Here is a 24,095-nt window from a genome sequence, read left to right on the forward strand (position 1 = left end):
ATTATTATGCTGTATATAATCATACCAGGTAGCTGCTGGATTTCATAAAGGCAAAGCATAAATAGCATTATTCAAAAGTGCTCACACACTTTTACAATTGATAAATTACTGATAGTAAATCAGTTCTTTCTCACACATGTTTATTTATGAGATATCTATAATTCATGGTATGGTAACAATAAAAAGTAGCCAACTTAACAAAGCTGGCAAACAGCTAACATATTAAAAAAAAGTGAGTCAATAGCCCCAGGCCTTAATCTTTTTCCTTTAGAGGCAGATTTTTTTTTTTTAGATGAAGTATTTGTATCTCTTAGTATTGTGTGAGATTTTTTAAATTAAGAATTGTATTTATTGATTGTTTCAATATCAGTGATACTATTCCTTTTGGTATGGAATAAATATAATCAAAGATACACCAGCTCTGGGGCACCTGAGCCCCTCAGTCAGTTAAGCATCCAACTCTTGATTTTAGCTCAGGTCATGATCTCAGGGTTGTGAGACTTAAGTCCCATGTCAGGCTCTGCGCTGGGCATGGAGCCTATTTAAGATTCTATCTCCTCCTTCCTTTGGCCTTCCTTTCTTGTTTCCCTCTTAAAAAAACAAAACAAAACAAAACAAAACAAAAAAAAAAAACGATACACTAGCTCCAATATGATTGGTCAGTTTGATGATTCTAAATACTGATTGAATTTTTGTTGAATTTGAAATACTGTGTTAGTTGATTGGGGGTGTGAATGAATATTGCAAACAGAAAATAGAACCATTTTTTAGAAAACTATATCATTTTGAAGACATAGGAACATGAATATATACGAAATATTTGCAAGTGCTGACAATTAATTTTGAATAGCTTCAGAGAGGTAAATTCCTAAATTGTTCTCTTTTTTTTAAGATTTTATTTATTTATTTGAGAGAGAGAGAGAGAGAGAATATAAGAGGGGAGAAGGTCAGAGGGAGAAGCAGACTCTCTGCAGAGCTGGAAGCCCAATTCAGTACTTGATCCCAGAACTCTGAGATCATGACCTGAGCTGAAGGCAGTGGCATAACCAACTGAGCCACCCAGGCGCTCTCCTAGATTGTTCTTAATAAATGATAGAATTAATCAGAAAAGGCTTCAGAGAGTTCACAAATTTTTGTTATTGCGGTTGTCATTTGTATGTTTAGCAATTTTAATATATATTATCAAAACGGTTTGTTATAAATGTACTTAAGTAACACTGAAGAGTAAATATTTACTAAAGAATCCCATTTTATCGAGTGAATTATATGGTTTCTTTTGACTGAAAAATAAAGTTGCAAGCATTTCTTTTTAACTGAAGTGTCATATATTCTAAAGTATGTTTTAAAAAGAAAACAAGAAATGGAAAGCAGAAGAGCAGTTAAGATCAAGAGGGAATTATTCAGGTACGTGAGATTTTGAGAACAGTTGACTTATTGAAGCAAATCTGATAAACTTCGCCAGTGATAAACCATGTTCAGGAGACTGCCAATGGTTAAGTAGAGATAAAGTGCATAATACTGTCAGAGTCCCTTTCCCTGGCGGTTATCTCTTCTTTCCATATTCATATTTATAATGATAAACAGAGCAGCTGTAAGCATTATCATCATGTTCTTTAAACTATATGAATTTAATTTTACAAAAGAAAAAAAAGAGCATAACCAGCACTAATTAAATGTTTTGTAGCCCACTCATCCCAGGCCTACAGGGTTAGGATAGATTAGTATCTTATGTCTGTCATTGTCATATATTCTCAAAATTCAGGTATTTTTCTGTATTTCTAAACATGCCTTCTTATTTAATGTATTTCACTTTTTAAAAATAAGTCAACTGTTATTTTTCTCTAGGTTTTTAATTTACACTTTTTTATTACTACAAATATAAATACAACATGAATAATGATGATCTTCACATCTATTTAGTTTCCTTTGGTTCTTTATGGAAATTTTCATTAGCACCAACTACCATATATGTGAAACTGCTTTGTCACCTAATTAATAAGTGCAATATGAGTATCTATCAATGGACAGCATGGTAAGAACAACCCAGAATGTGTCTGTGATCCCTTCACTGGAAGCGGATTCTTTCAAAACTGCTAAATGTGAAAATACATGCTGAAGACACACATGGAACTCTATCCCTCGAGTTTATCCTCCTCGTTGTAGTCCTGAGTGTGTAAGATTCTTAAAAGTATTCTCACAGGTTCCTGTTAACTCTCGTACCCCTTTTGTTTTGGGACACTAATTACCATGAAGCAGGAAAGAATAGGATTTCCTTTTTTTCTTTTTTCTTTCTTTCTTTTTTTTTCTTTTTTAATCCTCATTATAGAAACCAAAACCACAACAAGGAGGCATTTAGAAGGTCAGATTACTGCACATTCACTAATCGTTGCTTTTAAGCTCTCAAGCTGTCAGGTTAGCTCAGCCTCAATCTTCCCTCAGTCACTCCAGACTCCCACTATCAACAAACATGCCAAGCGTGATGTAGATTCCTGCTTGCCCGTGTGACCAAGTGAATGCTCAAAGAGCTGCAGTGTCTCTCTGTCCATGCCAGTATCCCCAGGATTAAAGAAGTAGGAGAGAAAATCACAGGGTGCTAGCCTTAGGAGGTTAGCACCTTTGTTGCTGACTCTAGCTGTGAAATCATCCAACTCCAGCTTAGAAATGATGAGATGTGAACATCTGTGACATAAACAAATCACAAGGTCTAGCAACATACACACTGTAGATTCTATTATTATATGCCTATTGAATGAAAAAATGACTTCTGACACAGAGAATTATAGATTTTAAGAGCAGGAGAAGTTAGGGACATCTAGCTCAACCTATTCATTTTAGAGAAGACAAAAGTGACACCCAGTGAGGTGAAATATCTTGTTCTAAGGCACTTGGACGAATAGGGACAAGTCAGAGGTAAAGCTCAGGTCTTCTTATTCCTACTCCAGCATAGTTCCAACCACACCAAGATGGTAGCTTCACATTTAGAAAAATAAATCTACTTCTATCATCGGCTCTCTCTGCTGGAGGAGATTTTAGGCATACCTGGTTACTGGAGAAGAATCTGGTGGTGTATTCAGTGTGAAGTTATTTGACCTATACTTTTGAAGTACCTACATAATAGAAAGGTCTTTGCTTTCAGAGAACTTACAAACCAGTAGCTCCTGGGACTCGATCCCAGGATCCTGAGAACTTTGCTTTCAGAGAACTTACAAGCCAGTAGCTCCTGGCTGTGTGAACAAAATGACATTATGAATTTGTTTTCATATTTATTCCTCTCCTTTCCACTCTCTACCTTATTTATGACTCTATCATTGCACTTGCCATATGGTCTTATAGACATTTAGGCCTGTCATACACCAGCTCATGCAAACCTTAAGGGGTGAGACTATGTTTATATATGTTTGTAACTCAGAACCTAGCATAGTACCATAGCTGCCATCATTAAAATCTCATGAATGAATAAGCAAAACAGAGGTGTGTACATGTATACAGAGAACAGTCAAAATGGCACACTTGTTTCTTAAAGAAAGTAGGGATCCAATGGGAATTAACCTTGAAAAGCAAATATAAGGCAGCTGAGAAACCTTTGAAAGCTACCAGAGTCAGGTGGATTTGATAGGCAACAAGGAGTTACTATGTGTAGGTTCTGAAGATGAGATTAAAGTACTTTAAAAAAAAAAAAAAGTTGGCCAATAAATATTATACCAGGGGCGCCTGGGTGGCTCAGTAGGTTTAAGCCTGTCTTCGGCTCAGGTCACTGGGGTCCTGGGATTAAGCCCTGCATCGGGCTCTCTGTTCAGCAGGGAGCCTGCTTCCTCCTCTCTCTCTGCCTGCTTCTCTGCCTACTTGTGATCTCTGTCTGTCAAATAAGTAAATAAAATCTTTAAAAAAATATATATGGCACCTAGCTCTGTTTTGGGGGTGCCTGGGTGGCTCAGTGGGTTAAAGCCTCTGCCTTCGGCTCAGGTCATGATCTCAGGATCCTGGGATCGAGTCCCACACTGGGCTCTCTGTTCAGTGGGGAGCCTACTTCCCCCTCTCTCTCTGCCTAACTCTTTGCCTCCTTGTGATCTCTGTCTGTCAAATAAATAAGTAAAATCTTTAAAGGGAAAAAAAAAAGTATACCAGAAGCTTTTTGCAGGACAGGTAAGAACAGGGAGGCACTGAAGTTAGGACAATAATCCAGCCATGAGAAAGGGAAACCCTGAGTAGCTTCATGGTTAGGAAAAAAGTGAGATCTTTAAAGAAGTGTGGTAGAAATTGTTTGTGCATGAGACACTGAAATGAAAGGAAAACTGACCTGCAAGTCATCACCCACAGCCGGGAAAATAAGAGTTCTAGATAATTTCATATTTTTCGTTTCCGTTTATTCATCTTTTAGCCCGTCCAGTGAAATAGCCAGAATAGTTTCTCATCACTTCATAGATGGTGCAATAGAGTCCTAAACATCATTTCATCTTACATATTTTTTCCTAATTATAGTTTGAATTTGTGTATTTGTTACATTTATCTTCCTAATTCAGACTAGTATTTAAACCTGACAAGAATGCTTCCCAAATATGTAGGTAATTCCTCACGATTTTAATTTTTTTTAAGATTTTTTAAAAAAATTCATTGAGAAAGAGAGAGAGGGAGCGTGAACATGGAGGTTGGAGCAGAGGGTGAGGGAGAAGAAGACTCCCCCTCGAAGACTCAGAGCAGGGAGTCCGAGAGGACACGCAGGGCTCAATTCCAGAACCCTGGGATCATGACCTGAGCCAAAGGCAGATGCTTAACTTACTAAGCCACCCAGATGTCCCTAATTTTTTAATTTACACAGAAGCACTTCCCCATTTGGTTATACAAGGCTGTCAGACATTCTGACATCCAGAAATGGTGACATTAAGTCATGGATTTTTCCCTTTCCTGTCAATTTGTTGCGAGTATGATCATGTCAAGTTTCAAATTCCCCACACAAATAACTTTCATATAACTTTAGTAATAGGAAAACTACTTCCAGATAGTGCCATAAAATAAACAAAATAAAATAAAAGGTTATATATATTTCCATCCTTTCTGAATCAAAATCATCAAAAAACATGGATTTTGCAGAACTAATCCAAATATCACAACAACAAAAAAAACCCTGAATTGTGTGTGTGTGTGTGTGTATGTGTGTGTGTGTGTATGCCCTGCAGATATGTCTGATAACTTAAATGTTGTACTGTGAGTTCCTACACTCCTTTAGACCAACTTACTAATGAGAATTTTAAAATACAGTTTTCCTTAATTGAGTTGGCTATCTAGATTCTCTGACAGGATATTCATAAACCATAAATAATAATATACTGTCTGCAGGAATGTGCAGTCATCTGTTGTACCCAGAGCTTCCAAGTAAACCTGTCATCTCCTGGGGTCAATTTTACTATGAGAATATTTCATGGGAAATGTCAACGATATCAATTTATTTAAATCAGCATGGGTATAATATGGTGACAAGTGCATAGACGCTTAGGGTAAATCAGAAAGTCTTTGTGCTTAAAGCTGCTTTCATGGAGCTGTTACCCCAGACCCACACAGAACCACAGGCCCTTTTCAGCCCACTCCCACCCTCAGAAGTGGGCATTTATGCTTCTCTGTATTCAGACCACTTTAGGAGGGAAGTTTGAGAACGAATCAGACTATTAAGTGCTACAGGAGCTCTGTGGAGAGAACATTCATTACAAATCAGTGCACTCAGAAAGGAAAGGCTTTTCTGAGGAGTGAATGGACTAGCTGATTTTATACACCAATACAGGGTGGACTCAAGCTTTGGGAAGATCGTGTGTGTCTCAGAGTTTCTCCAAAAGGAATTGCTGTTTGAAACACTGAGAATAAATACCCACAGCCTCTTAAAATTCCTCATCAGTGTGTGTGGGTTGTATTAGGCTTAAATGACATTGAGAGACAAAAAATTGAAAGTCACCTGCCTGTGTAAAACAGATTGGAAAAGGATTTTGTTTTAAAGACATGTACATGGCAAAACTCAGTAAATAGAAGAACTTTGGAAACAACACAACCAGTAGGAAGGAAGAAGTACAAAGTTAAAAGAAAAACACATACAATTTCATAGCATTCTCGTTTAGACAGTGAGGTCTGAACAGCAGAAGGCAAGCAGGGAGGAAATGAAGCAGAAACCAATAACCTCCTAAATGTTCATAATTAACAAAATAATCCTACCATGAGCACTGGACTTTTTAAGGTTTCAGCTATTAAAGTCTAGATATTTCCCAGTTATCTGTAATAGGCACATGACTTGAGAGGGAATAATCAATCTAACTGATAATTCCATGGTGTTCTTGTCAGTGAAGGATGTGGAGAAGCAATGAAAAAAGCAGATTTTTAGTAGAGAGAAAAGGCTACATATGTGGGAATAACTAGATCTAATGAGAACAAAAGTAATTTTCATATATTCTATAAAAATATGAACTTTGGGGCAAGGTAAGTCATGTGATTTTTTTCTATTTTATCTTTTTTTTCATTTTATTTTATTTCATGTCTTTTCAGTGTTCGAAAGGTAATGTGACTTTTTAAAAAATATGTATTTTTAGCTTGACTATGAATTCAAAAATTGTACTTAATTGGAGAGGAAAGATCTGGATTTTCATCAGAATTTACTCCCCTTTCTAAGTCTGGTCCGTCACCTCACGGAATTTTCTCTCCACCTTTCTTATGCCTGCTTAAAAGTAAATCAGCCTCACCTCATCATGTATTCCATGTACAAAACCAGCTGCATCCCCTTTACCTGTGTGAGAGCTGAGTTACATGCATTTTTACTAGACTGGTACTGTAACCATGAGCTGCTTAAAGCAATTTTAACTGAAGTTTTTTAAAGTTTCAATATATCTACAGTACTAGATACTTAAAACAGTAAGTTACTGTTTACAGCAGTTTCAGATATTCAGGGAACAATCAGATTAGACAATGAAAAGGGAAATAATTGCTTTGTAATTTTCTGACTTTTGAAATTAACATAATAGCAATGGAACGAAGTATGAAAGTACAAGCAAATGCTTTTTTCTTGGAAAGACCCTTTGACCTTCGTAATCACTGCCAGGCACTCTCTTGCCCTCTCTCACTCTCGTTCTCTCCCTCTCTCTCTCTCTCTCTCTCTCTCTCTCACACACACACACACACACACACACACACATCCGCGCATGTGCACACACACACGATATTTAGCTGCAGAGACAACCCAGGTTTTGGATTCCAAAATTGAAACTAACTTGCTGTGTGACCTTCAGCAAGACCTAAATAAAACACCTTGCATCTCAGCCTCCTCAGGTGTAAAGAAGGGATAATGATATCTGTCTTGCCAGGTTGCTTTGAGGATTATAAATAATCTATGCCAAGCAAGTGCCTGGAATATAGAAGGTGATCAATAAAGGTCAGATATTATGTTAGCTATTATTCAAATACTCAGACAATATAAGAAAAGTCAGAGTAGGAAAAAATCTAAACAAATATTTTCAAAGTATAAAACAGGAAATGCAAACATCCTAATAAAGTCATGATGAAGAGACACAAGGAGAAACATGCAGGAAAAGAGATGAAAGAAGAAATACCAGGCATCTGGAAAGTCTTAAAAATAGCATAACATAGAAGGAATGCAGTTACAAAGACAGGCAATCTGCTGGATTAAGGTATACACATGCCACCAACTGTAAAATACATACAGGAAAAGCCGAAGTAGCGTAAGTTGAATTGTTGGCAATAAAAGCATTTGGAGCAGCAAGTGTTGTAACAGCATCCAGGTAATTTTATTTGAGAGTTTACTTCTATCAGTATAATTTCTTGGGAGAGCACAACTAGAAATAACTAGTGTCTTTATCTACCAGAACATGTTTATCCATGTTCTGTATGTTAAAGAAAACTCTTTTCAAGTCTTATATTGCATTTGCCCATTTCTGTGAATGCTTTATTTCACGGGTTTGGCGTGCAGAAGTTTGAATGGCGAAGACATATGTACTGCAGTAAAGAAAATAAGTGGCCTACTTGAGCATAGAGAACCAGAAAGATCTCACAAAAGACACTTTGAGCAGTGGCACTGAATAATTGATCAGTTTGCTCAGAAACCATTTGAGCAAATGAATTGAGCACCTAATCTGAGATTGGCTCTTAACTGGGATATGTGTGGGGAAATTTGATAAGTGTAGGTCATGGAAACTGCCTTTCTATTGTTTAATACATAAAATACAGTTGAAACATAAAGTTCTTTACAAAGCAGTTAAATAATATGAGGAAAATAATGTTTAAGATATAAAGTGATGACTTAAGGAAATAGCAAAAACTAGCTCCTGGGGCCACCATGAAAAACATCAGTGGAGACTGCAAACATTCTATTTTTGTGGGAGTTTCGAAAACAAAATGTCTACACAGTTCACATTATGTTGATTTACAAACATATATCAAAATCTGTCTATGGCTGTTACTAAAGGTTTACTGCACCTGTTTCAAGTCAGTTTTTCAGTCACTCAGTCCATATTTATCAAGCACCTCTCATAGATTAGATTAGACAAACAGGGGTCTTCTCTTCAGAGAACTTAACATTCTAGTTGAGATAGAGTTATTTTAAGTATAAATGTATTATATTATAATATAAAATTGCTATAAACACTTACCTGAATAGAATCATTTCAGGTACTGAAATACCATGAAGAAAATATAACCAGAAGCTATCACAGAAAGACAGGAGTGGGAGGAAGTGCTTAGGTTCTGGTCAGCAGGGAAGGCCTGCTGGGTGATATTTCAGCAGAGACCTGAGTGATGACAAGTGCTAAAACAATAAATTGGATGAGTTGCAGGAGCCAGACAGCAAGCATATTCAAAAATAAATTGAGCTGGGATTATATAGGGGTCTTTGGGTCTGGTAGGGCAATCTATGTTCTCAAGTTTGTCTGAAGAATCATCAAGCTGTTTCCCTATCGAATAAGTCATATGCCCCAGAAATCCTGTCACCAAACTGTGTATTTGTTCTGAAAAGGGGCGGCCACCTTAGGTTCTAAAGTTCTACTTATATATATATATATGTATATTTATTTATTTATTTGACAGAGATCACAAGTAGGCAGAGAGGCAGGCAGAGAGAGAGAAAGGGAAGCAGGCTCCCTGCTGAGCAGAGAGCCCGATGCGGGGCTTGATCCCAGGACGCTGGGATCATGACCTGAGCTGAAGGCAGAGGCTTTAACTCACTGAGCCATCCAGGCGCCTCAGGTTCTAAAGTTCTGACAGAAGACCAGGAAGCCTGCTCTTAGGAAGGATAGCCATCATACACCAGTTCATCAGCAATGGTAACTTCTTCCTTTTGCTTCAACTGATTAATAATCTGAACAAAGAAAAAGAAAACAAAGAAAAATAATCACTCTCTTTTATAGAGAAAAATTAAATCATTTAAAATATATTAATTCCTTTAATACTCTCCATAACCATATGAGGTAGATACCATCAATCATTATTTTCTAGATAATGAAACTGAGGCCCAGAGAATTTCAGAAAATTCCATAAGACACAAGCAGTCTCCCTCCTGAGCTCACACCTTAACAACTGGACTGTGCTACCCATTGAAAATAGATAGGGAAACTTTATGGGACATATTAGCTGACACTAGAATAACTGGTGAAATTTTGATTCGATTGGCAAACGAAATAAGAGCATTCCACAGAAAGATAAATTGTTCAAATGAACTTCGAAGAATCAGGTGCAGACATGAATATATCTATAAAAGTGAATACAGTATAACTGAAACATTTGGTTGGTTTTGGAAATTTTTTGTCTTTTTAATTGAAGTATAGTGGACACAATGTTACATTAATTTCTGGTATACAACATAGTGAGTCCACAAGTCTATACATTATGCTAAGCTCATCATAAGGGTAGCTACTGTCATACTCTGTTACAATACCATTGACTATATTCCTTATGCTGACTCTTTTATTCCTGTGATTTAGTCGTTCCGTCCCTGCAAGACTCTACTTCCTACTTCCCTTCACACATTTTTCCCACTATGCCAATGCTCTCCCCTCTGTTAATCATCTGTTGGTTCTCTGCATTTATGGGTATGTTTCTGTTTTTCTGTTTGTTTGTTCATTTTATTTTTTAGATTCCACATACAAGCAAAATCATACAGTACTTGTCTATTTCACTTCACTTAGCACAATACCCTCTTGGTCTATTCATGTTGTCACAAATGTCAAGATCTCATTCTTTCTTATGGCTGAGTAATATTCCATTGTATGTATATGCCACATATTCTCTACCTGTTCATCTATCAAGGGACACTTAGGTTACTTCCATATCCTGGCTATTGTAAACAAAGCTGCAATAAACATAGAAGTGCATAGGGCGCCTGGGTGGCTCAGTGGGTTAAAGCCTCTGCCTTCGGCTCAGGTCATGATCCCAGAATCCTGGGATCAAGCCCACATCGGGTTCTCTGCTCAGTGGGGAGCCTGGTTCCTCTCCTCTCTCTGCCTGCTTCTCTGCCAACTTGTGATCTCTGTCTGTCAAATAAATAAATTTTAAAATCTCTTTTAAAAAAATAGAAGTGCATATATCTTTTCAAATCAGCGTTTTTGTTTTCTTTGGGTAAATACCCAGTGGTGAAGTTATTGGATCACACAGTATCTCTATTCTTACTTTTTTGAGGCCCCTCTATACTGTTTTCCACAGTGGCTGGACCAATTTACATTCCTGCCAACAGTGCCTAAGGGTTCTTTTTTCTGCATATCCTCACCCACACTTGTTAATTCTTGTCTTTGATTCTAGTCATTCTGACACATGTAAGGTGATATCTCATTGTGGCTTGATTTACATTTCCCTGATGATGAGTAATCTTGAATACTTTTTCATGTGTCCATTGGCCACCTATGGATCTTCTTTGGAAAAAATATCTGTTTAGACCCTCTGCTCATTTTTTAATCAGATTTTTTTTTCTGGTGTTGAGTTGTATAAGTTCCTTACCTATTTTGAATATAAATTCATAACCATATATTTTATTTGCATATATCTTCTCCCATTCAGTAGATTGCCTTTTCATTTTGTTGATGGTCTCCTTTGTTATGCAGAAGTTTTTTTTTTTATTTTGGTGTAGTCCTACTGATTTTTGCTTTTGTTTCCCTTGTCTGAGAAGACATATCTAGAAAAGTATTGCTAAGGCCAAAGAGATTATTATCTCTTTCCTTCTAGGAATTTTGTGGTTTCAGGGCTCACGTTCAGTGTCTTAATCCATATTGTTAATTTTTGTGTATGGTGTTAGGAATTGTTACTTCAGAACAGTACTACTCAAAGTGTGGTCCACAGATGGGCTTGAATTGTTTATTGTTGATTTGCCATGAGATAGGAAGCTTGTGCCAACATATAAACCAACTATATCACTAAGCACCCTGGCTGCTTCAGCTGGAATTTTTTTTTTTTTTCTTATAGCAGTATATGCTTATTGAAGTAAGCAGTTCAGTAATTCACATTCTGACACAATTGTAAGTGGGATTGACTCCTTAATTTCTCTTTCTTCTGTCTTGTTGTTGGTGTAGAGAAATGCAACTGATTTTTGTGCATTGATTTTATATCATGACACTTTACTGAATTTCTGTACAAGTTCTAGCAGTTTTGGAGTGGAGTCTTTTGGGTTTTCCACATATAGTATGATATCATCTGCGAAGAGTGATAGTTTGACTTGTTCCTTGCTGACACAAGTTCCTTACCTTCTCACAGACGAGTGTTTTGAAACACATCGAGTTAGAGTGTAGGCAATGTTGCATAAAGATGACATTCCAAACAGTAAATTGACTAAATAAAATAGATATCTATTTCTCATTCATACAACTGTCTAAAAATGGGCAGGCCATTTAGGAGAGTTAGACAGCTCTCTTCTACATGGTCACCCAGGGCCTCAGGTTGGTAGCTGTTAAACGTCTCTGAGTCCAAGGCACATGCTGTAATTGTAGCCATTTTACAACTAGCAGGCAGTAGGAAAGGGGAAATCCAGGGAGAGTGTCTTTATCCTTAAGAAACTTAACATCATTTTGGCTTTCTTTCCTTTGGACTGAAATGATTCATAAGAAGAAAGTTTGATTCAAAAGAGACAGTGAAATATAGTCTCTAGCTGGAAACTTACAGGCTATGCAAAATAGAGAATATTCTATAACTGAAGGAAGAGAAGGAGACTAGATAGTTCACCCTTCTCTGTCAAAATGAAAATTATGGCTAGAGAGTTAAACTGAAGCTAGACCATTGAGTATTTGAGGTTGAATACTAAATCAAATGATGGCAGAAAATAAAAACACTGGTAAAAATAAATAAAATTTCAATTATTATGCAAAGTAAATGAAAAATGTGAAGCTTATTGCTTGTTATTAACTCATTTCATCACAGTTTCTACAGACGAATTCACAGAAAAACCCAAGACGTATAGCCTAACTTTTTCCAAAGCAAATTCTCACATAAAACAATTGTCTTTATATATTATTGGTCTTTTTATATTGCACTCCACTCTTGTTCCAATGGAAGCTGGGGATGGAAAATGCATTAGGATCAAATCTGAGATAAGAAATTTAGTTCCAAGTGATTTATTGAGGAGATGCTCTCAAGAAAAACCTATAAAGGAAAAAGCGAAACAGGAAAGAAAAGAGGAAACAGCTTATGCGAGTAGAGAAGGCAGATCCATACTCTGAATATGTGAGTGGGAGTAAGGATAAATCACGGCCCTTTTCAAAATGGAAATGTCCAATATAATCAATTTTCTACAAAGTGATAGGACAGTGCTATTTGGGGGATTTAGAACTGGTCTCTGTTACTGACAAGTCAGATATTCAACAGCGGCTATAACTAGAGCAGATTTAGGAGAAGGATGCCCATGAATGGCTTCCATCTTGCTATCAGGGCTACTGCATTACTCTGCAATGGGTTGGCCAAGGACAGAGGCTAAGCGACATGTGGGAATATTGAGAACTGGCTGAGTCATTCTGTCCTCTTGGTTGTTTAGCACTTCCACATTGAATATCCTCTGGTGTACATTAATGTGTAGTACAAGTTCCTCACACTTTTTGATTGCTATCATGGGTCCATCCACATGCCTTTTTCCTAGAACTTATTAACTCTAATATTCCCATGATGTTCCTTTAAGACCCTTGGCTAATGACTTCACCACTACCTATTCACCTGTTATATTTTTACGTTGCCCTATTATCATCCACAAAAAAGTAATGACCAGGAATGTTGCCCAGAACTCTCTTAATTGGAAGTTTTTCCATACCCACTGGTTTTTAGGAACCTCTCTGAGTGGGTCTATAGTGCAATAGCAGTCAACCTTAGACCTCTGCCAACATATACCAACCTAACCACAAACCAAGCTTGAGTTTCTTCCTCTTTATCAACAGATTATAGGGAGCCTTCCATGAAACTCTAGGAATGAGCTGATGTAGAGACATTGGTGGAACAGTGATAGGTGACATAAACGTGTGGGCCACTTATTTATAAGCTTACTTGTAGCCTTTGTGTCAGCTTGAGATAAATTCCAGACATACCACTCCCATCTTACAATGATTTGCTACTGGGTACAACCCAATACTCAGCTTATAGTGGCTACTTATGACCACACAATCACTTTGAAAATTCATGACAAACACTATCTCTTCTAGGGTCCTGTAGCATACCAGGAGTCGATACCAGTTTAAATGACCAGCTGCAGGTGGCACACCCTTTTGCAGAACCTTGGGTGTGTATTTTGTAATTCTCCTCTAGGGCTTGACCAAAACTCTATTTGGCATCCTTTTATACCATAGGTGCCAGAGTACCATAGGCCTGCCCAGATGTATGAGCCAAAGGGGAGGGCTGCTTGTACCTCAGTCTTATCTCTTGCAGGACTCTTTCTTGTTCTGGGTTCTACCCAAAACTAGCACTTTCTGCACCATTCTGTCAATGACTCTGAGCAGTACTCCCTAGTGCAATAAAATGCTGCTTCCTAAACCAAAGAGGCCTATCAAGCCCTGGGCTTCTTTCTTAGTAATAGAAGTCACAAAGAACAAAAACAGACCCTTTACCTTGATTGGGATGTCTGGGTATGCTCCAAACCACTGGGCCTTGAAAAATCGCCAAAGGTGATAGACTCCTGAAACTTTGCTGGCTTTTCTTCCACCCTCTGGAATGCATGTGTCTTTCCACAGCAGATAGAATACTTGGCATTTGTTACCTTTTGGGTACAATTAACATCGTATCATTAGTATAGTAGACAAATATTAAGTTCTATAGAATGTCAAGATGAGCTAGGCCCTTTCAGTCTATATAATGACCTTGAGAACAAGCAGTTTTTAATATTATTTTTTTAAGATTTTATTTATTTATTTGACAGACAGAGATCACAAGTAGACAGAGTGGCAGGCAGAGAGGGAGGAGTGGCCAAGCAGAGAGCCCAATGTGGGGCTCGATCCCAGGACCCTGAGATCGTGACCTGAGCTGAAGCCAGAGGCTTTAACCCACTGAGCCACCCAAGTGCCTCTTGAATATTATTTTTGAGAAAATATTATAATATTATTTTGAGAAAAATATATTTAAATAATACTTTTCTCTTCCTTCAGTGCTTTTTGTCATCTTAAAAAAAAATGCTTCAAAGCAAGAAGGGAGGAGACTAAACAAATTAAATAATGAGAATTCAAATGAACTACGGGGTTTAATTTGGCATTCTTTAATTGAAATTTAGAAGTTCAACGGTGGTAAGCATTTCTTGATGGATCTCCTATTTTTAATTAGATAAATTTATATTCTGTGCTGAATGTAATTTTGAGAAGTCCATGATTTTGCAGCACTTGCATTTGGAAAAATGGTCAAAAGTGTCATAATTAAAGGCAACTTATCTAACAAGTTTTATTTAGACAAATATTCATCAAAGAAAGATACTCTAAATGGAAAATAATGGAAATATTTGGTCTCTAATATTTAGGCATTTTAACATGGAAAAAAGTTAGAATTGTAAATGACAGAAACACATTTTCTTTAACAGAATTTACTCTTGCTTACTTCCACTCTACAAAGAAAATATTTCCCCAGTTAAGAATGTAGTTGTCTATAGAGAAGAGTCCATGGAAAGTATCAATATTTTCAAATTTATTAATAATCATGAATGGAACTTTGAAAAGGATTGCAGGCAATTTTATGAAAAAGTAAATCATGATAGGATCATGCTGAGAACAATCATTCTTTTCTTTAAAGATTTTATTTATCTGTTTGAAGGAGAGATGGGGAGAGAGAGAACACAAGCAGGAGGAGTGGGAGAGGGAGAAGCAGGACTCTTGCTGGGCAGGAAGCCTGATGCAGGCCTTGGTCCCAGAACCCTGAGATCATGACCTAAGCTGAAGGCAGACTCAGCAACTGAACCACCCAGGTGTCCCCAAAATAATCATTCTTTAATAGAACTTTGCTGACATAGTATTAGCAAAAGATATGGCTAAAGGACTGATTAAAGTACATAAATATGAACCATAAATGATTAGTTATCTTATGTCATTTTTCATATTTGGATAATAAATATAAAATTATAATTGTTTTAATGCCTAACATATGGTTTGAGACAGAATTTTGACTGTGGAAATGATTTTAATATATTATTTGTGTTAACTACAATAAAACCAATTTATCAGTCAATAAATGTTTTAAAAATTATATTATTTTCATTTAATGGCCCTTTTAATTCTCAAAAGTGTCATAATTTAGATAATAAATGTGGGTCATTCAAACAAAATGGAAGGAGAATGGAACAGGAAAAGGTTGAGATGGAGATAAGATTGGACCTGTGGGGGCGCACCTGGGAGGCTCAGTGGGTTAGGCCGCTGCCTTCGGCTCAGGTCATGATCTCAGGGTCCTGGGATCGAGTCCCGCATCGGGCTCTCTGCTCAGCAGGGAGCCTGCTTCCTCCTTTCTCTCTCTCTCTCTGCCTGCCTCTCTGCCTACTTGTGATCTCTCTCTGTCAAATAAATAAATAAAATCTTTAAAAAAAAAAAAAAGATTGGACCTGTGGGTATGTTGGGTCTGGCATTTCTTCACCACATCTATACAGCAATTATACAATTTAAAATACAGGTTAAGAGCTCAGGAGGGAGGTATAGGCTTGAAATGTTGATCTACCTGCCATCAGCTTATAGGGTACAGACAAACATTAGGATCTGCTGGATCAGCACAGAACAGCACATAGTGTGAAAAAGAAAAGAAAACTTGGCCAACTCTAGAGTTCAAGGATGGCCCCTTGCCCTCTGGGGCAAAAGAAATAGGAAAAATTAGGGCAGAGCACAGAAATCTGAGAAACCATGGTAAAACAAGGTTAAGACAAGTGAAGGCTCAGATACACAGATGTGAACTCTAAATCCAGAGATGGAGTGGAATCTCAGCAGTTAGAACCTAGCCAAGTTTCAGAAAAGGATGACAACAAGATCAGCCTGAAGCTGAGCCCTAGCCTTGGAGCTAGGAAAGAAAAGAAGATGCCATTTGATAAGAAAACAGTTTGGAACCAGAGAACCAGAACCAGAACAGGGTCTAATGCTAGTACAAGGATATCAGGCAAGAATTTAAGCCAGTCCTTCGGACAATTTGTCCATTACACAGCCAGAGGTTCATTACACAGTACGATTTATTATTCTTCTTTCTTGCAGAATCCATGTGATGATAAACGGCACAAAGACATTTGGTCCAGAGAGAAAACTTGTGACCACTTGCCAAAATTCCTTGTCATTGGACCACAAAAAACAGGTAGGAATACCCAAGTATGCTGTCTGATTCTTTTTTTTTTTCTTTTTTCTCTTCTTTTTGTCATGAAACATAATGTCATACAGGAAAATTGGATTAGATCTCGCTTTGTGAAATATCTAGACATCTATCCAAGTTCATTATTTGAATTGTTCTTCATGCCTATGGGTCTTTATGCTATGATCCTCAAAGCGACTCTAATGGTGTCTATTAATTAGACTTAAGGACTAAATTTTAACTACAGATTTTAAAGCTATTCAACAGATGTCAAATTTTTTTCAACAGATGTCAGATTTTTTACAACTTTGTGTTAATATACGACAGTTGCAGTATTTGACTTTTAATCCCTATTTTTTATAGCTGTGCCTAATTATCTCCTAAATTAAGTTATAAAGAAAGGACTTGGCTTGATATAAACTATTTCACACTGTGTATATCAACCTCAAATTGATTTTTTCAGATCCACTGCCATTATTACCTTCAAACATTCTACATGTGTGATTTGTTTTTTAAAAATAATTATTAAGTATAAATATGGTTTGGACTTATTATCTGATACACCTGAGGTTCATCAGGCATTTTTCCCTCAGTATTTTCACTAATGCTGAAGGACAAGTGTATAAGACTGCTGTAAAAGAGAGTGAAAGTATTTCACCAATGAGATGACACTTTCAATTAGAATATTTTATACTTTCTTCAGCATGTGACAGTTTTATACACTTTGCTCATGTCCTGATTAATTAAAGTTTTTATTGAGTTGCTGTATTTTGAATTCACTACTTTTACTAGAAGCATTTTCATCAGTGAGTGCACAAACCATAACACAAAACAAACACTCACAATAAATAAGCCTGGCCCAGATGAAGATATTTGTAATACAAGCAAGTAGATCATTTTAAAGGTTGTGGGTAAAATTTCCAGACTATTAGATATTGGTTGTTGAAATCTTTTCTTCCTCCAGGAATATAAATTGTATTACAACAGTAAGTTACACATGTACAGGGAAGGGAAAAAAATCACCATGTATTTTCAGATATATCACTTGTGTTGTTGTTGTTTAAAATGTGCATTAATTTTCTACCAACTCCTTTATAGCATTGCTAACTTTGGAAAGACTGATAGAGAAATAAAACATTGTTGTGTTGTAAAATTATACTAAAATTTTAATTTAAAGATATATCTTTTGTCATTTGTCATTGAATATTGTTACTTCTTAGTTCTGTTAGAAAACTACAGGTTACTAAGTATAAATCTAATTTTCCTCCTTGTTTTTTGTATTTATAAAGACAATAACTTACACCTTTAGATTTTTAATATTTGACCTACCAGTATGGAAATAACCGAGCTTTCAGCAGTTTTTGGCTGCTGAAAACAAACAAACAAGTTAAAATAAAGGAATTGGATGACAATATTATTTTATATGCTGTGAAAATGCTACTCTAATGTGAAAATGGTTGTGATAATTCTTAAATCTGTTCCATCATAGAAGTCTAAAGTCTTCTTTTGTTCTCTTTATTGCTTTAGTTGGCAAAATTCCCACTGCTCTCAGAGCTATAAATTTCCTGGATACAGCAATGCTAAGAATCTGCTCTTCAATGCAAAGCTGTCTTTAAACAACTTAAACATGGCCTGCACATCCCTTGCCATAAACATGAGTTATAATGTAAAAGTAGTCCTCAAAGCCCTATTTTCTGAATCGTTGTGAGGTGTGAATGGAAGGAACTGATGTCCCACTTCTCCATTGCTGAATCCTGCCAGAATTCCTGTCAGCTGATAGTGGGACAGTGAATGAGAACAGGCAAAGGGCAGGGTAGGCCTGGGTTTATGACACTCAAAGATTAAATCTTAGTCCTACTAGGATCCTTTGGACAGATAGGTATCCTTTGTGATTCTGGGTCAAAGATATTACCAGACTAGGAGCAGCTTTCCAAAAGGGTTAAATTGAGCACAATAATTCTTTTTTTTTTTTTTTTAAGATTTTATCTATTTATTTGAGAGAGAGCATGAGGTGGGGACAAGGATCAGAGGAAGAAGCAGACTCCCCACTGAGCAGGGAGCCCGCTGTGGAACTTGATCCCAGGACCTCAGATCAGGACCTAAGCTAAAGGCAGATGCTTGACTGACTGAGCCACCCAAGCGCCCCACAATAATTCTAAAAGCATAACTTGTTGGCCTTACCTGTCTCAGAAAATTGGTGTTCCCACTGTCAATATTATTTTCTCATGATTTGATTGGCTTAATCTGTTAAAACTAAAAACAAAATTGATTGTTTATAAAATAGAGTGCATTTTCTCTGACAGTACTACCAGGAGGAGGTCTTTTTTATTTCCTCTATTAAATATTTATATCAAAGACATTGGATAAAAACAAATATCAGTAATAGATGAAAAGATAAATTTATTTATTAAGATATTTATTAAGAGAATTATTTATTAATTATTGTGTATTTAATAAGATAAATACACATTTTTGAGCAGCGGACCCACGTTCTGTGACTGATTATATGAATATCAAGCCGCATACCTATTCTCTCCAGTTGAAAAGACTTTCTCCTTCCTTCCAGTCCTTTCTCCTTCCTATGGCTCAAAGCTCCTCCTGCTCCTGGTGGCATGAAGGTGCTGTGGCTCAGAACATAAAACTTTGACTTCATGTAATTCAGGGTAGATCTGGTACAATTCCATGACCATCAGGGTGATTAAACATTTGTATGTGTTACTGAGTGAGATTATAAAATATTTATTTTGCCATGATCAGCAATAATTAAAAAATAGTCCTTTATCTGTACCCTGGATCCATCCAGTCTCAACATCTCACAGACATTAAACTACAATATTCTCAGCTCTCTCGTGTGTCTCAAATCTCTCTCTCTCACACACATGTGCACACATGCACTTACACACACACACGCCATTCTTATCATCATTTAAACATCTTTATGTAGGTTCCTTCCTAAAACGTATCTAGAGAGAACCCTTCTGAATTCCCTGTTCTCTTCCAGACACTACTCCGTAATACTCGAGTTTATTTCTTCTCCCTGGAACATTTTTTTCCTCCTCTCATAATTTCTCCTTTTTGAACTCTTGTTATTTTCAAGAGCATTTCACATCAGTTCTTGAGGACTCCATCACCCCTCATGATTTTATGTCTGTGTTTTTCAATGTGTTTAGACAGTTCTGCCTGGTCCTTTGGGCCTCTAATTCAGTTCCCAGCCAGTTCTGACTCCTTTCATTTTTAAATTGAATTTAATGATTTGATTTCATTTTGTTAAATTTATTTTATTTTTTCAAGATTTTATTTATTTATTTTGGAGACAGAGAGAGAGAGAGAGAACACATGTGGGGTGAGGGGTAGAGGGAGAAGTAGACTCCCTGCTGACCTATGAGCCCAATGTGGGGCTTGATCCTGGGACTCCCAGATCATGAACTGAGCTGAAGGCAGATGTTTGACAGGCTGAGCTACCCAGGCATCTCCATTTTTGTTCATCTTATTTTGGAATGCCTGGGTGGCTCAGTCAGTTAAGCATCTGACTCTTAGTTTTGGCTCAGGTCATGATCTTAGGGTCATAAGATGGAGCCCTGGGTGGGCTCTGCACTCAGAGGGGAATCTGCTTGAGATTCTCTCTCTCACTCTTCTTCTGCCCCACTCCTGTGCTCGCTCATGCTCTATTTCTCTCTAAAATTAAACAAATAAATATTTTAAAAAGAAAATCATGAAAAGTTGTTTTAATTAGTAATTAAATATTTAAGGGCATTTATCAATTTTTACTCTCCCATTTCACCAGAATCCACCTATCCTGGATTCCTTCACCTTTCTTCCCCGCAAGGTGGTGGTCCCCTTAGATCTGTTATCACTTCCTTTAGCTACTCATGCTCCTATTCAGGCAGGTGGTCATGTAAAGCTGTGAGGGTCTCATCAGGTGGCCATCTCATTTATACTTACAGCACAGTAGCCTTTGCTCCTATACGCTTAAGATATGTTAGGATAAAATGCCAATTCTCTGATGAGCTGCTGAGCTTCTGGATCCCGGGCTGCAATCCTAACTGTCCTGCCAACCTACCTGTGTGGCTCACCTCCAGCTATGCTAGGGATGGGAAATCCAACTGACACTCCCCGGTCCAACGTGTTCCAAAAGGGATCATCCTTTCCAGAAGGGAAATGTTGGTTTATGAGAACTATGAAAATGCAGTCACTTCACAATTCTTGCTGCCATGGCACTCAGTCTATGGCCCAACTCAAATGGAGACAAGGGTCAGAGATTGCATCTGAGCCTTCTGTGATGTGGACGCTCCACGGGTTCTATCAGCCAGTTTGTCTGTCCAGCCCAGTGCCTCCATTATCAGATCAGACTGCCCCATTTTGCCAGGTTAGAGGACATTCAAGTGTCTGTCTTTCCAGATTTCTCCCCTCTTCATAAAACCTTACAGGGAACACTCACCTTTTTAAGGTGCAAGCCGAGAAAACACTTCCTCTTGGAAACTTTCACTGACTCCTCAAGTCTAAGTCACCTATTCTCTCATTTATTAGAAAAACACTCTCGCCTTCTCTCACTATGGAAACTGTCTCACTAGGTTGCAATTACCTGATTACTTGACCCAAGTCCATACATACACTTTAAGTTGATCAAGGCCAGCAAGTGAGTTTTTCTTCTCAAGAGTTCTCACCAGGGGGAAAAAAAGAAAAGTTATCCCCAGGGACTTACACAGAGTAGCACCAGTCAGCATGTGTTAAATAGTTTGATTTAATTTAATGGATTTGAATAGACTGTTAATGGAGATCCACGAGGTTCAGGGATTGTGCTAGATGCCCTTGATGTTTCAGCCACTCACCTGACTCCAGGAGGGAAACTAAACCACAGTTTCTGAAATCCTCTCCCAGCTTAAAGCACAGTTTTCAGATGCCCAGTGTTTGCATATCTATGTACAACCATCTATGTGTTTCTTGCATTTTTTGTATGTTATACATTTCCTGTGGTATCTTAGTTTATATTTTTTCTTCAAACTGACTTTTTACCTCAAAACAATTTAAAGCAGAAACACTGTGTCATTCTATAAATAGAACAGTTACTGCATATCAAACAAAAAAAATGAAAAAAAAAATACATTGACGAAAAAAGTAGCTGTATCATCAGTCTGCCTCACTTTGCCTATGTACTAATATTAAATCAGATGTTTAGGTAAATAGAATCATGAAGACCAATAAAAGAATACTTAGATTGTTGTCACATGAAAATGCACCTAATTGATTTTAAGGAAATCATTTTCTTTTTTTTTTTAATTTGCATTTCCTATTTTTTTTAAGATTTTATTTATTTGAGAGAGAGAGATCACAAGTAGACGGAGAGGCAGACAGAGAGAGAGAGATAGAGGGAAGTAGGCTCCCTGCTGAGCAGAGAGCCGGATGCGGGACTCGATCCCAGGACCCTGAGATCATGACCTGAGCCGAAGGCAGCGGCTTAACCACTGAGCCACCCAGGCACCCCAAAGGAAATCATTTTCTTAAAGGTTTTATTTATTTGAAACACAGAGAGAGAGAGAATTAGCAGGAGGGGAAGTACAGAGGGAGAGGGAGAAGCAGACTCCCTGCTGAGCAGGAAGCCCGACATGGGACTGGATCCCAGGACCCCTGGAATCATGACCTGAGCTGAAGGCAGATGCTTAATCAACTGAGCAACCCAGGTGCCCCTTCAGGAAATCATTTTAACACCAGAAAAAAAATTGGTCTTCTGGATATTACTTTTTAAGCAAAAATTTTGCTAAAGTAGCATTTGTCTCTTCTTTCATTTTCATATATAACCCTTTGCCTCCTTTTTTGCTATAGGAACAACTGCACTTTATTTATTCCTTCTTATGCACCCTTCCATCATCAGCAATCTTCCCAGTCCCAAAACATTTGAAGAAGTTCAGTTCTTTAATGGCAACAACTACCACAAGGGCATTGATTGGTAAGGAAAATAACAAAAAATAAAGACCACTATTAACACATGCTCAATCACAGCGGAGCAATTATAGATGTATGTGTGGCATCTACATAATTACAGCATAAATTTGTTATGCTCAACTCTACCATAGTGAATTAGAAATTAATTTATAACAATGATATGTTTAATCAGTATTGCCTATAATTTGATTTGGACTGTGCAATAATGATAATATTTTTCTGGTAAATTATATATGATTGAATAAAGAAGATTATGGAATATTTTTGTCAGAATTATTCATAAGGATATTTAAAATTCTTCTTAAGCATATTATTATTTTATTGTGCCTAGAATTGTTTTAACTGCATAATTTGTCTTCACAAATGATGCTTGAGGAAACAAATAAATAAGTTATTTTATACTCTGTGACATGTATCTTCATTAACTACATAGACTATAAAATGTTATAATATGAGCTGATATTTATCATTCAAATAATAACAGCATTTCCAAAACCGTATTAATGTCGGCCATGCACATGCATAAAAGGAATATTACTTTGTATTTAATAAATTATGAAAAATTTAAAAGTCACAATATTTTCCCTAAACTGAAATAGAATAAACCTGATATTAAAACTGGCCTTTACTTTGGAGATTTTTCTAGCTTTATTCCAATTTTCTAAGAAAATATTGCTCTGACTCCAGCTTCCAGTTATATAAGGCAAATCTCCTCCAAGGAAAATTTCCCTAAACGCATATGTCTGTAGTCTGTAACTTTATGTCAACACCACCTATGAACCTGTCCTTATACAAGAGGCCTGTTCTGTTAGATTAGAGTTAGAGTAGGGGAGAGGCAATGCCAGTGGGCAGATCTGGCTTCCTATCACATGTAGAGAGGTGCCCGCTCTGCACCTAAGATATTCTTATTCTACCTTACTTTAAAAAGACGAAATGAATTTTGGAAGTGCATGCAAGTTACTAAAAGCAGAACAGCAATTTTCTCTTATCTGTGAGCTCAAATGGAACACAAATTGTTAAGCAGGAATATAGATGAGACTTTTCACCACTTCACATTTGGGAAACATAATAACAAATGTCAAAGAGGAAAATAAGTGTCTTATATGAATTCTTAATTGCTCTCATTATTTATTTCTAGAACATTTGAGGGTTAGAGAAGTGATGAGCTGTACGGAGGATTACACACATAATTAAAGCCTTGCACCGAGTTAACCTCCGAACATATTGATTCCATAATCTACACACAGAGGAATGTTCTGACAGCATATGGAGGAGCGAACCTACCGAGGCACCACAGGATCAACTAGCAGGAAATATCCTCTTAATGACTCTAGATGGACCATAATGCGTTCACATTGCTACACATACTACAAATTATGCAGAAGTTAAAAAGGAGGAGAGCAGCTCTGCCCTACTCG

At 37.1% G+C, this 24,095-nt stretch overlaps 1 protein-coding gene across 1 annotated transcript in view; it reads left to right on the top strand.

The window, feature by feature from the left end:
- Positions 1-24,095, top strand: part of LOC131828777 (bifunctional heparan sulfate N-deacetylase/N-sulfotransferase 4) — a 246,817-nt gene that overhangs the window by 207,127 nt on the left and 15,595 nt on the right. The window contains exons 7-8 of the mRNA XM_059169785.1: positions 16,647-16,743; positions 22,558-22,681. Coding sequence (XP_059025768.1) covers positions 16,647-16,743; positions 22,558-22,681 — 221 coding nt within the window. The remainder of the gene's footprint in view (positions 1-16,646; positions 16,744-22,557; positions 22,682-24,095) is intronic.

This window comes from Mustela lutreola, chromosome 1, assembly GCF_030435805.1.
Source record: "Mustela lutreola isolate mMusLut2 chromosome 1, mMusLut2.pri, whole genome shotgun sequence".
NCBI lineage: Eukaryota > Metazoa > Chordata > Mammalia > Carnivora > Mustelidae > Mustela > Mustela lutreola.